We start from the raw sequence: 13,361 nt of genomic DNA, 5'->3' as shown, positions 1-13,361 counted from the left end.
AATTTAGTTTGCACACAGCACACATTGTCAAATGTTTAAAGTAAGCTAGTGCCTTTATCAATTAGTTAACTTGAAGCTGGCTAAATACATTACACATTTCACACTGTATGTATTTGACAAATGAATTGATGTATTTGGCATATTAATGGGTTATGTCTGCTTATTATATGGTAAAATTTGACCACATAATTGGCAAATAGAAACTAATCTTTTACCGCAACAGGTTAGTTTCTATCTGCATATGACATGGTAAATGCAGCCTGAGGATATCCCTTATAATTACATTTTATAACCGTTCTTGTTCATTTCCATCAAATCCCCATCAATTCCCGTTAATTCCCACGGAAAGTTTCCTTCTTGAATACTTTTGGAATTTTGCAACCAGACAGGATATAAAATACTTAATCCAATTAAAATGTACTTTTTTGGTTCCTCTGAGATTAGGATGAGTTTCTCTGACTGTTAATTACTAACTGCTATTTATAATACAGACCTTTAATGTGTGTGTGTGTGTCTGTGTGTGTGTGTGTGTGTGTGTGTGTGTGTGTGTCCTTGATGAAGAAACACCCCCAAAACACATTTCACTCGATATATGCTATTTTATTTCTGTGAGAAAAATCTGTCGGCCACACACACACACACACACACACACACACACGCACACACACACTGAGCGCAGGAGGGAGACAGATAAAGAGAGCCAAATTAGCCAATTTGCAGTGTTGGAGATAACGCAGCTTTCTTCGTATCTGCCTCTATGTGTTAAATCTTTCACATTTCTCTCACAGTGTCTGCCTCCAGCTCACTGAAACCTGCAAGTCTTTAATGGTGTTAATTCTTTTTGTCTCCAGCGCTTCAGATATAGACACATCATACAGAGAGAACAACACATGAATAATTAACTGTATAATGTGTTTAGGTGTGAGAGCCGAAAATAAAACGTGATGGCCTTCAGCTGAACATAAGAACATTCTCCCTTCATTTCCATGTTATCTGAAATGTCCCGTTTACAGTAGAGCTCCTTTACAGCAATGACAGCAGTGGCTGTTTAATTACATTCACATTTATCAATACTGTACTGCAGGATTTATCTTAAGCTTAGTAGTGAAGCATAAGCATAAAACATGAGGGAACCTTTCAGACTTGTTTTGTGTTTCTTTTGCCCTTTTGAGAAATAACTTAAAATTTGGACTATAGATTTAACAATTTAAAAAAAGGACTCATGGAAAAAAGTGAGGATATAGTTTTTACAAATGATGCTATCAGAAGGTTGAAACTGAGAGAAGCTATTTGGCTTGGCTCTCTGATAATCATCTTACAAACATTAGTACCAAAGCCACCATTAGTGTAATACTGTAATAGAGAACTGGCAAGCCAACAGAAAAGCATTTCACAATCCGTTCGCTAAATTGATTGATTGATTGCCATTTAAACTATTTCTATAAACATCAAATACTTGTGGTTACATACATTTGTCTTGTCCCTTTAAATGTCTGTAAAGGTTCTAGTGAAAATGCAGAACAAACCAGAGCTGTTTAGCTGAGCTTGACATTTCATTTGGAAATAGCAGTTGACAAAACAATCCCAACTAAAGGTCCACTTACTTCCTGTTCTAGGTGTTTTAATCATTGGCCCATTAAGCCTGCTCAGTTGCCATGGGAATATGGAGACTTCCCATGATCCTGAGCACCTTTAGGACTCTAAATTTCAACTTGACATTTCAATGTTGATCTTTGAAACAGCAACAAAACAATCTTAACTCAAGGTCCACTTACTCGCTTGTTCTGGAGCTTTTTCATAGCTCTTTAATCTCTTCAGTTATTAGAGCAAACACTTTGAATAAACCCTGAGAAGATTACACCCATTGCGTGCTAATGTAAAGTACACATATTGTAACACCGGCTTACACCACTGCAGACTCATACTGTTAGCATTTGCTAGCCACCTGAACACATAATTAGTCCAGTAAAGTGTTTGTGTTATCAGGCATTGAAACCATTAAGGGTCCCATGCATTCTTTGAATCATTAACAGTTCTCAGAATTGTGTTCAACTATAAAAAATAAATGTTGTTGTGTGTGTATGTGAGAGTCTGACAGCGCCGCCACTAAAACACTGTTTAAACCCACAATCCATCATTTCACAGCCCGGCTATGTTGTTGAATTGTGACACTCCTTATCCATAGCAATTTGAAGATATGTTTCATTCTGTAACATAACTCAGTTTTACAATCTGACAGTTGTGTTGTCGTCATAAGGCATTGCAGCTTCATATTACCTCATTTAATCTTCAATTACAAGCAGTGCAGTACAATCTGGGGTTAATGTTTCTTTATTTTATGTATGTAAGTTTGTGTCAGAGTACAGCATGAAATCAATCCCTGCACTGGAGAAAAGGTAAGACGCAGGACATTAATGAAACTAAAGAACTTTGCCCGTCCCTGCAAGACTCTGTTAAGGGCAGTCTGACATAAGCCTGTTATATCTTATAAAGTGAAATCCAAGCAATAAAACAAGACATAAAAACCTGCAGACAAAAAGCTTTTGATCTTCTGCTATCTTGTCTTTTCTAGCTTATAGCACAGCAACGTAACACAAAATTAATTTATAAAAAAACCCCCAGATCTGATCAGATCATGTTTTTAATAACGACAGCATTACACAAAACCTCCATAAAGTACAGCCTCGATGTATTACTTGCAGCAGCATTAAAGCCTGCAACTGTGCTCAAAATATGGGGTTACATTTCCAATCACACTGGCACCATGAAGGTTGGTGGAGAAATCAAGCTGTAGTCCTGAACCTTTTAAACAAAATGCAAATGACTTCAATCAAGTAAAGCCCATTCATGCTTTCACAACCAGCTTTGTGCAAGACAGTTAAAAACAAATGTGTTTTAATATATTTAGAGCAAAAATGAACAAAACACTGGAAGTACAGTGTTGTCTTTGTGTTATATTTGTTATTGGATTTCTTAAATGAGTTGCATTCCCTGATTATTTAACATAACAAGCGAGGCTCTTCTTCTTTAACAAGGCATTTAACAACTAAACTGGAACATTCACAAATAGGAAAGCATGACATACTGTAGACACTTCAATACGTTTTAGTGCTTCAAATACTTGTAGATAGTTTTGCCTTTCGCATGCAACTTTCTTGCTTTTGACACACTTAAAAGTTGCATGTCATGGTATCAGCCAGGGGGGGATAAAACCCAGGTATAGCTGCAGACAGACAGATTAAAATTTGTGATCCTCCGGTGGCCATGTTATCTGTCTTCTGCAAGGATTCAACCTCAGTATGCTGAGCATAAATCTCTGTTCCTCTTTCTGCTCTGTGTAGTTGTGTTGGGTAGAGGGAGGGTGTAAATGTCGCCAGTCTCCGCTGAGCTGCTCTCAGTGCCCAGCAGCAGACCGGAGATTGGTACAGCTCCCAGTGACAAAGCTGAGCCTTGCACTGCGGCGGTAAACTAAAAGGTAAAAGGCTGCCCGCATCAATCAGCTGCAGGGAACAGAGAGGAAGAGAGGGAGCATCCTCCTCCCCTGCTGTGGCTGCAGCGAGCTTCCTTTCACAAAAAGTGCAACCCCACATCTCCCTCCCTCAAGTGCTGTCTGAAAGGGCAAGATGTGGAGAAAAGTGTGTCTGTGAGACTCTTACTAAGGTCATTTAAATTTGATCTGTAATGCCATTTCATGAATAGTAAGATACTGTATTATTTTTGTCCTTTGGGCAATGGTTCAACAAAACAGCACCTGCAATTTGGATCCAGTAAATTGGCCTTTTTTTAAACAGAGGATGGCAAAAGGATGGCAATGTCTGTCAGTCGGTCACTCCATATCTCAACATCTATCAGTGGTGGAAAGGTGAGGTACTTTTACTTTACTTGAGTATTTCACTTTTATGCTACTTTATACATCTACTCCACTATCTCAGAGTGAAATATTGTTATTTTCACTGCACTACATGTATCTGACAGCTTACTTTACAAGTTACTTTACAAAACATATGATATATTCATAAAATATTCTACTGTGCTACAGATTGAACTATACAGAAGTATATAAAGTAGTTCAAATGTGCTCAACCTCCACCAGCTGTAACATTAAAATGCTGTTTATGTGTAAGCATCAGTGACAATATTCCATAATATGACATAAAATAACTCTCTGACGGGGCCATTCTGCTCAACAAGTACTTTTATTTTAATACTTTAAGTACATTCGGCTGTTAATGCTTTTGTACTTTTACTTGAATGAAAGATTTGTACTTGTAACAGAATGTTATCGCTACTTTTACATAAAATATAAGAGGGCTTTTTCCACCAAGGAAATGATGACATGAATTATGGCCCAAAACATCACATTCAGTCATCATTACAGTGTAAGTGAGGATTATAAAAACAGATTCCAGGTGTCCCGCCTTTCTTTGTGTCCAGCTGGACGTCTCTGTCACTCTTGCCTATCTGTTAGGGCTCTGGACATTGTTACAGCAGTGATGTTACACTGAGAGGACACTGGCCAGATATCTGCGAGGCACAGAAACGCCCACTTCCTCTTTACTGTTTCCTGTGTCAGTTTGTCAGTGTTTAAATGTCAAGCTGTGTTACAGAAGCTCCAACTGTTTAGTGTATTGTTAAGCTGCCTGCACTTGATAGGAAATGTTCTCTGTGCTCACCGTGAGGTAGAGCACAGAGCTAGTTAGTTTTGCTCCTATGGTTTCCTTCCCTGCTTCCCACAGCTGTTACCTCATTGGTTGCATTTTGAAAGGTCAGCGGCTATTGAGGTCAAAGTTGAAATAATTTGAACTTTGAGCGGTGCGCCACACCAAGGGTTGCACTTCCTCCTGGTCGGGCAGCACCACTCTTTATTGGAAAACAACAGCTCGGCCAGCGCTGTTTTACCACTGATCGTGTGGAAGCAGCTTGAAGATATGAATCTCAATAGCTATGAAACAGTTATTAAATATCAAAAAGAGCAGTTCTTTAAGGTGGCACTGAGAGCTCATTGTGGGTAGGTGTGGTTTTACTGTGGGCAGTGTGAGCTCCCACACTAATCCCTTGTGGGCTAGATGTGGGTTGGCCAGCATAGCACAGTTAAAATGTTGCTTTAGAATGACAGTTGCTTAAAGATAATTGTATTCATGTGAGCAAATCACTAAGAGGAAGTCACTTTCTGTGATATCTTAGATGACAATTAAGAAAGAGAAACCGTTTCCTATACCCACACAGGCAGCACTGAAAGATTCTTTGACCAAGATTAGGGTCCCACTTTTCCACTTGGCTGCTCTGCAATCATAAACCAGAAAACAGCAGCTTTTTTTAAATGTCTCAGTGATGCACAAGACAGATCTCTCCCATCATGTCTCATCATGGTAACCTATTCCCATTTACACTACAGTTAGGCATTTAAAAACGTACTGAGTTTCTATTGGAAAAAAAGTTAACATTCTGCAAGTATAAAAGCATTAAATCAGTCTTTTTAACCTTTCAACTCTAGATTTGAAGTAACTAATGTCCCATTCGAGCCTCTGCTTTGTCCTAGTCACTGTACTTGTGATATTAAAATGGTTCAGGCTGGAGTCACAAGAGTCCTCCAAAACAGATGGAGCATGCCAGAAATTGAAAAATGTCTCTGCTTTTGCCTTTAGGGAGCTGAACTCTCCCCTCCAAAATCTATTAGGCCAAAAGCGCTGGATGACCAATGTTTAACATCTCAGTTTGACTGCATCTGCTGCAAAGAGAGCTCAGAGTGTAGTCACTGCCAAGGCGACCTAGATAACATCTTCGTAAAGATTTTCTTGAAGCTCACCTCAGATATGTATCCGACATGTGGTATAAGAAATCGCTGTGACAGAAGAGAGTCAGTGAGGTATGTGCGAGTTGTTGCAAATGTGTGATTTACGTTGCTACACAACTTCCTCATATGGATCAAATACTGCTTTGTGCTGCTCCAGTAGTTTACTCACACACAGGCTTCATTACTGCAGTGTAACCTTCCTCATGCCACAAATAATTGTGATGTATAACTTAGAGCCAACCTTTGAAATGTCCACATTTAACCATAACTTATTTTTTAAACCAGTGAGCACACAACTACAGACTCTTAAACCTATTGATTTAGGTCACGGCACTTCCCCATTTAAAGGTCTGTGGACAGAAAACATTCTTTTGCTTCACCAATTTCCTGTAAAAAAAAAAAAGGTCAATTCATCCTAATTACACAGAACATGCTCTGACTTCCTCACACAACACAATGGAGGTGAATGGGTTTTTTGTTCAGCAGAAAAGAAAAATCCTGTTTACGTAAAAAAAAAAAAAAAATACCAATGGGAACAAGGTATAATATCTATAAATCGAGAAATAAAAAATATTTGCAGTCCCAACTAGTGTGCATTTAAAGGTTTGACAGACATTTAAAAAAATCAGAAAGAGGTCCTTTATCATCAAGCCACACATTGCTTCAGCTGTTTATTACAACATACAGTATACTTGATTCCTTTAGTAATGCTTTGCCAAAAATGCACTTCAAAGCAGTTAGATCCAAACCGTCTGAACAAGACTTACAAGACACAGATATCCAATATCTTTATCTATGTTTACCCAAACGCTATACACTATAGTAGAGTCAGATTAGGAAACAAACATATACAAGTGCAACAAATTATCAAATATTTGAACCAAAACATTTATTGGCTCTGGTTTGTGGCACAGATAACTGAATTAGTTGCCACAGTATTTATTTAAACACAAGAAACTGATAAGCTTTACAAGGTTCCTCCCCCATAAACCTTACTGCAGACAAGCACATCATTTAGTCCCATTTTATTTCTAAGAAATGTTGATACATCACACGAATGATATGTTGCGTCACACCACAGATTTTAAGATGAAATAAAAGGTTATACTCTTTCACAAAATTAGAGCAAGCGGAACATTTGACATTTAAACTGGAGAGAAGAGCAGCACGGCTGTGCACGGGGTACCAACAGATATTTAAATATATGTGCTGCCTTCTATGTAGTCGCCGTCAATTCTTGGTCCCGCTTACTAGATGCTTTGTTGTCAGCTGAAGTCATATTATTGGTGGTGGAAAGTTCTTCTAGGCTGTCATAAAATGTTACCATCTTAAAATATCAAAATAGAAGTCATATTGTACACTACAGACCTAAAACTTTAAATAAATGAAAAGTAGTGTCATTGTTCAAATAATTTGTGCATATTTAAATGACATTTGTAGCGACAGTATGACACTGACGCTTCTGTTTTACTATGAGATCAATGATGCCACCATGTGGTACACAACGGAATAACAAATAGAAACCCTGATGGATTATATTCAGTGCACTTTATTAAAGACATTTCAATTAAGATTCCCATTTCTATGTGAGAAATGCATACATTATACTGTATATACCAATTATTTATCCCAAAGTGCACTTGGTGAGATTACAATAGAACAGAAAGTGCTTCATTAGGCTACAAGTTCAAATGTGCCCCCCCCCATACATGGGTTAAATTAACAAGAAAGATCTGATATATTTAATGCACTATTGGACAAATATCACATATAACACAATGATATGACAAATAGCAACACTGACATCAAAATAAAAGCATCAATCAAACTAATAATTCCCATAATTACTTTATTTCATATATTAAATCTACATTTTCTTGAAAACAAATTAGCAGATAAAAAGGGCCGACAAACTAAGTAACCATAATAACCACATTTGATTAAAAAACTGCCATTAAGAGTCTACTTTGTCAAGATTTTATATCACATCATAGAGTCACAGTTTTACCAGCAATTACTGTGGGAAACAAACGTCATGGCTCGTCGGCGTAGATGTCGTCGCCACCAAGTTCTTCGTAGTTTTATCCAACAGGAGTTCCCAGTGGTTCTGCTGCTTACTCTGTGATCTGGAGTACGGCATGTTGGTCACATGGGGGGGGCACCTCCGGCTAAAATGTTAACAAGCATTAATAATACAGTTTTAATTGACAAGCAAATTAAATGCAATTCCTAGACTGTGATTAAGCCCAGTTCAAGAACATTTGGTTTTAAGTGCGTGATTAGGATTCATTCCTGGTTTTCACAGCAAGGAAATTGGCCATAAAAGAACAATTGCATTGATTCAGAAAGGAAAGAAAAGCCAATGTGGGAAGGCTAGTGACATGAGGTAAAGAAACAGAGGTGTGATGCGTTTCTGAGAAAAATCAGACAAAGTTATCGTCTCACAAAGACCAATACTCACACTTGAGTTGGAAATAGCAGGGCTCACAGTGGGGTTTCCTGTTTCGGATTCGAACCTGGACTCCAGTCTCAGTTCCTCCGAGATGTTGGTGGCAGCCCACACACTGAGAGGAGGACGGAGAGGTGAGAAAACAATCTAGCACTACGTAAGAGAAATCCAGCTGACCTGTAACGTGGGCCTTCCGTGTCTAAATCATTTCACCAGATTGTCCGCCACCCACCCACACACACACACACACAGAACTAAGCTTCGTTTCTGCAAACAAAACGCATGCATCGTATATAAATATTCTCAGTGCTATAAAGCTTTAAATGAAGCAGAGAGTTGTAGAAGCGAATCGACTTTTACATCTACATGCTAATGACCATAGGCAGACTAAATATTTGGGTTTTCTGCAGGTGAGATTTTCACGACAAGCATCTAAAAGCGAAGCAGGACAGCGTGCGGGCTTCTTCCACTAAACCAATCACATGCAGAAACTAGAGACAGAGAGAGAAATAGCACACAGGACTACCACACCAGACATGACCACCAGGCCAGACGCCTGACAGACTAGGAAACAAACTGGTTAGGAAACGTATCAGAAATGCTTCTGCTAGCAGGTGCCTTTAGAGTTATACTGACAGTAACTACAAAATGAGATACTTCTGCTAACCTTGCTAAAAGGTGCGGTCACATTAGTCTTAACTAAAAGTCCACCAAAAAAGGATGTCATGTCACGCGTCTGACGCGGGAAATACATATTGGGTAGAAAGAGCGTGGGTTGACGCAGGCCCTAGTCAAGTTTCCATCCAAATGTATTGAAGATTTCAAGAAGAATTTAAATAATTGCATGTTTCTCTAACTGCTGTCACATGTATATTAGGAGTTGAGCGAATTAAGATAAACAGCTGGTGGTGTTAAACAATTGCAGAAGAAGAAGGCTGAACCAGAGGATGTAATTAAAAGATCCCCATGTTGAAAATGTAATGAAATATGGCTATCTAGTTTAATGTATTATTGTTAATGTCCATTTAACCATTTATTTTAATCATATTAACTGTATTTTAAATTTCTCTGTAAAAGTGCTTTGGTCTACACTTGTCATTTTTCTCTATAAATAAAATTTGACTGACTTGACCTTAACATTTGTTTTATGTTAACACATACATTTCTTCTCCTGCTGCCAGTTTCTTTTATTCAGTGAAGTGGAAGTTTAAGCAACAAATAAGTCACATGCTTCATGTACACCATGATCTATTTACTGTTTCTATTGCACTGGGTCACGTTTAGTTTTTCTTTTCCACCTCAACCAGGTGTAAAAGCCGTTCTGTGATATTTGGAGTTCTTAATATTTCTGAATTTTTATACACACAATGAAAATGTGTACAACAGGTGGAAGGAGATTATATGGCGTTTAGTCTGGCAGTGTAATAATGTGTATTGTGCAGGGATTGGAGCTACTGTGACCGCACCTTAACCCGGTCATGACCTCTCACCTGGAAACAGGCGAGGTGGAAGCAGAGACTAAGGGCCTCTATGACAATGGCTGCCCCACTACCCAGGACACGCTCACACACACAGCAAGTCCTCCTGCCACTGACCATCCTGGGGCAGCACATGATAACAGTGTGAGGCCAAAAATGAATGATAAAATACAGAAAATAAAAGCATTACAACATGCAGAAGAGGGACAGACTCTATACGTGCATGAACTACATACCTGCGAAGATGAGATGAGTCAAATGTATTTCTCTGGGGTAACATTGATCCAGTGCTGTAGCGGGAGGAGGAGTTCCTGCTTGGAGCACAGAAACCTGGAGCAGCTGAGTGGGGACGAGGGTAACCGAATGTAGTGGTCGACTGACGCAAAGTATCCAGGTCGTCCAGAGACTCATACCTTCAGAGAAGACGTCAAATGGTAGTAAGAGGTTAAAAGGACACAGACAGGGAGGAAATGTGAAACCAAAAAGGTGCAGTGGAGCCCCACCCCAAATACACGCACCTCTTCATAGGAACCCCAACATAGATTGGCTCCTTGTAAAAGCTGTTGCTGCGCTGACGTATCCAGCTGTTGTCGGTCAGAAGATGAGTCCTTTTCTTCATCTCCTCCAAAATCTGCTGCCTGTCTTTCTCAGCGTTAGACACAGACTGTCCTTTTCTTTTCCTCTCATCACCTAGACCAATTAAAGTGTGAGTTTGTGTGTGTGGGGGGGGGGTGTTAGCGCACTAGAACAGGGGGTATTATTATGACAGAAGGTAGACTCACCTCTCGTCTGTGTGTGGGAGCCAGCTAATGCTGGGGTAGACAAGGACTTTGCCCTTTTGGAGAAAAAAAACAAAACATAATGCAACAAAAAAAAATACAAGCTCTTTTTCAGAATAATTGAACATGCACCAAACTGATTGCATGCTGACGATGGCTTCAAGGTGGGTCATCCTGTCACAAGAGGTACATTTAGTTGTAAATAATACCCACCTATTAAAAATAGGTAATCATCTTGGTTCATATTAATTCTTTTAGAACAAAACTAATACTGCAACGCTTCCAGACATACTACACTAGGACCTTTTATGCCCAAAGCTAAATATTGAGAACCGTTTACACGGTAACTAGTTCCAAGTCATGCTGAGTCCATCTTGTTCTGACCTGTGTGAAGCAGACAGCTGAGCAAAGCCGAAGGAGTCCTGAGCCCTAAAAGGTGAAGCATAGAAAGCATTAGGTCCCAGCAAAAGCAGAAAGCAGTGCAGCAGATTCAGCAACAGCAAAGTAGAAAAGTCAGAGAAAAAACCCCTAGTCATGTTTAAATATTTATAATTTTAAAAGTTGTCATTCAATAGTAAGCCCAGTGATTGCACATGCATATAATACTTTTGCAATAAGCAAGGATGGACACGAGTTGACAATTTTGGTGACATTAAAACAAGGGGGAGAGAAAAACGTTGATGTACCAGGCTTGTCCAGAAATCTTGTCACGTCGCTCTCTTTGTGCATTACTTTTAGGTTTAGATCCCGTTTCTTTCAGCTCCTCTCGGTCAGGGCGCTGCTCTTCTCTGGTTTTGTTTGTTGATCCACTCGCATGAAGCTGGGTACTGGCAGGGATCTCAACACTCTTGGTCATCTCAAAAGAGTTCTGCTTTAAATGCATGAAAAAAGACGAGAAAAAAAAAAGACATTCTATAAAAAACAAAACAATGAAGAGCACTGACATTTTATCTGGGCCAGGGACTCTCAAGTAAGTCTCATGGGATTCCCAAAACTGTATAAAAAAGGGAAAGCAGAGGCCATAAAATGTGCATTTAATTAGCAGTAAAGGTGTGCTGTGGCAGCTTGTACTTATTCCCGTCAGCACGGTAGTCACAGATGTGTCACATCTTCTGATTAAAAATAATTGGACTAGTCTTATATCATCACAATGTTGAGTAAAATCTTAGGATCTTGATTAGAGTACTGTGTTCTGTAGGTAAAGAAAATGTTTTGTAGGTGTTACTGTCAATCAGGGGTAAACATTTTCTTTGGCGACTTTATAGAAAACATCCGATATAAAATGCGTTTTTATGGCCATTCAGTTATAACTGTACATGTGCAGCTTAGAAAAGGCTCAGGAGGATCACTCAACATTACCCCTGACTTCCTGCATAACTCCCCCTTTGCATCTAGTTGTGCCCTCCGCCACTCTGATTCAAGCCTCTCCTGATCCCGCTGGTATTGCGCCTGAAAAAACAAGCACACACAAAAATCCATTCTTATGTTGCTTTAAACTTTAGATGGAAGATTAAAATAAAGAGTGTGCCCTGTAGTTCTGTGTTGGGAAGAAGAGTCTTCACCTGTAGGAGGCGCTCCTGCTCTTCCTGCCACTTCTCCTGACGCCTTCGATCCTCCTCATGATTCCACGACCAGCTGGATGAGGAGGGGCTGAGGGATGGCACCTGGAGCTGGTGATGCACAGACAGACTGCGGGCTCAAACAGGATCACAGTGCAGCACACACTCTTTCAACACACATGCATAACTTCTGTTTGAACATGCATACAAGCATCCTTTGATCAAGTGGTGTGGTAACTTACATCAGATATTGCAGATTCTGAACCTCCTGTGTGAGAAAATAACAGGTCAGCAGAGAGAACACGATACAATAGCTCTTAAAAGATGATCAAGTTGTGTACAATGTCCTATAGGCCACACGTACTCCACACAAAGGCTGGGGACACATGAGAAGACTGAGAATCCATGAAGTGAAACAATGGATTATCTATTCATGCATCATGTATTTTGTCTTTTTGAGAGTCTTTGCCCTGTTTTGCAATAGATCACTTGCAGACAAAATACTACAGACTTTACTTTGTTTATCCTGCTGACCCCTGACAAATGTTTTGCAACATCTTCCTATATGGCACAAAAACTTTGGATATAGATGTAGCCAGAAGCAGTATCAACATGCAGTGTACGGTTTGCATCGACTCCAGAGCTGGAGGTTAGCGGGCCACGTAGTAAACAAGATTCAAGTATACTGCCCTGGATGCCTTAGCGGCTACAAAACAATATTCACTGAAGACCAAAACCTGAACAAGTAGGACAGAATGAACATAATTATAATGTCATATTTGTAGAGCTTTACAAGCAGGACTGGCTCAAATATTTGGTCATAACTATCAAACGTCAGGTGGCTCACATGCAGTGAATAGACGAGTGGTTAACATTCACTAGTCCTGACCAAGGATCAGCAAGTCTGCATGTAAAACAGCACATTTATCTGCTTACATATCCCCAGCCTAAAGATACTGCACACAAATACTGAAGCAGAAACAGTTCAGCAAGGAGCTAAGCATGCCATGGTAAATAAAAAAAGGTATTCCCACGCTGTATGACAACACAAATGCATCACTTTGTTCATCTGGTGATGATGATCCAAAACAAGTTAAGAAAAACACTGCACACAATGCAAACATTTACCACACAAGTAAACCCATGAGCTGAATCCTGCAGAGCCTGAAGAGAGAAGCCATTGTAGTAGGACACACATCAGAGTCATCAACAACCACAAAGGACAGCATTAAACAATCAGCACTAAATGCAGCATCTGTTGCACAACACATGGTATGTTATAGATAGTCGGTGCCGTCAGCT

General features: G+C 39.5%; 1 protein-coding gene across 7 annotated transcripts in view; it reads right to left on the bottom strand.

Moving 5' to 3' along the window:
• Nucleotides 1–7,318: 7,318 nt before the first annotated feature.
• Nucleotides 7,319–13,361, bottom strand: part of lmo7b (LIM domain 7b) — a 28,022-nt gene continuing 21,979 nt past the window's right edge. For 4 of the 7 annotated variants that reach the window (XM_029428492.1, XM_029428493.1, XM_029428496.1 and 1 more), the window contains 11 exons: nt 12,302–12,327; nt 12,063–12,170; nt 11,860–11,949; nt 11,187–11,371; nt 10,885–10,929; nt 10,504–10,556; nt 10,240–10,411; nt 9,958–10,134; nt 9,734–9,842; nt 8,256–8,358; nt 7,319–7,962 (listed from right to left, as the gene is read on the bottom strand). In XM_029428492.1, coding sequence (XP_029284352.1) covers nt 7,940–7,962; nt 8,256–8,358; nt 9,734–9,842; nt 9,958–10,134; nt 10,240–10,411; nt 10,504–10,556; nt 10,885–10,929; nt 11,187–11,371; nt 11,860–11,949; nt 12,063–12,170; nt 12,302–12,327 — 1,091 coding nt within the window. In that variant the 3' untranslated portion in view covers nt 7,319–7,939. The remainder of the gene's footprint in view (nt 7,963–8,255; nt 8,359–9,733; nt 9,843–9,957; nt 10,135–10,239; nt 10,412–10,503; nt 10,557–10,884; nt 10,930–11,186; nt 11,372–11,859; nt 11,950–12,062; nt 12,171–12,301; nt 12,328–13,361) is intronic. The other 3 variants (XM_029428494.1, XM_029428495.1, XM_029428498.1) reach the window with 3 other exon arrangements.

The sequence above is a fragment of the Cottoperca gobio genome, chromosome 3, assembly GCF_900634415.1.
Source record: "Cottoperca gobio chromosome 3, fCotGob3.1, whole genome shotgun sequence".
NCBI lineage: Eukaryota > Metazoa > Chordata > Actinopteri > Perciformes > Bovichtidae > Cottoperca > Cottoperca gobio.
Note: the sequence above shows the minus strand (reverse complement) of the source record. Positions and strands in the feature narration are given on the sequence as shown.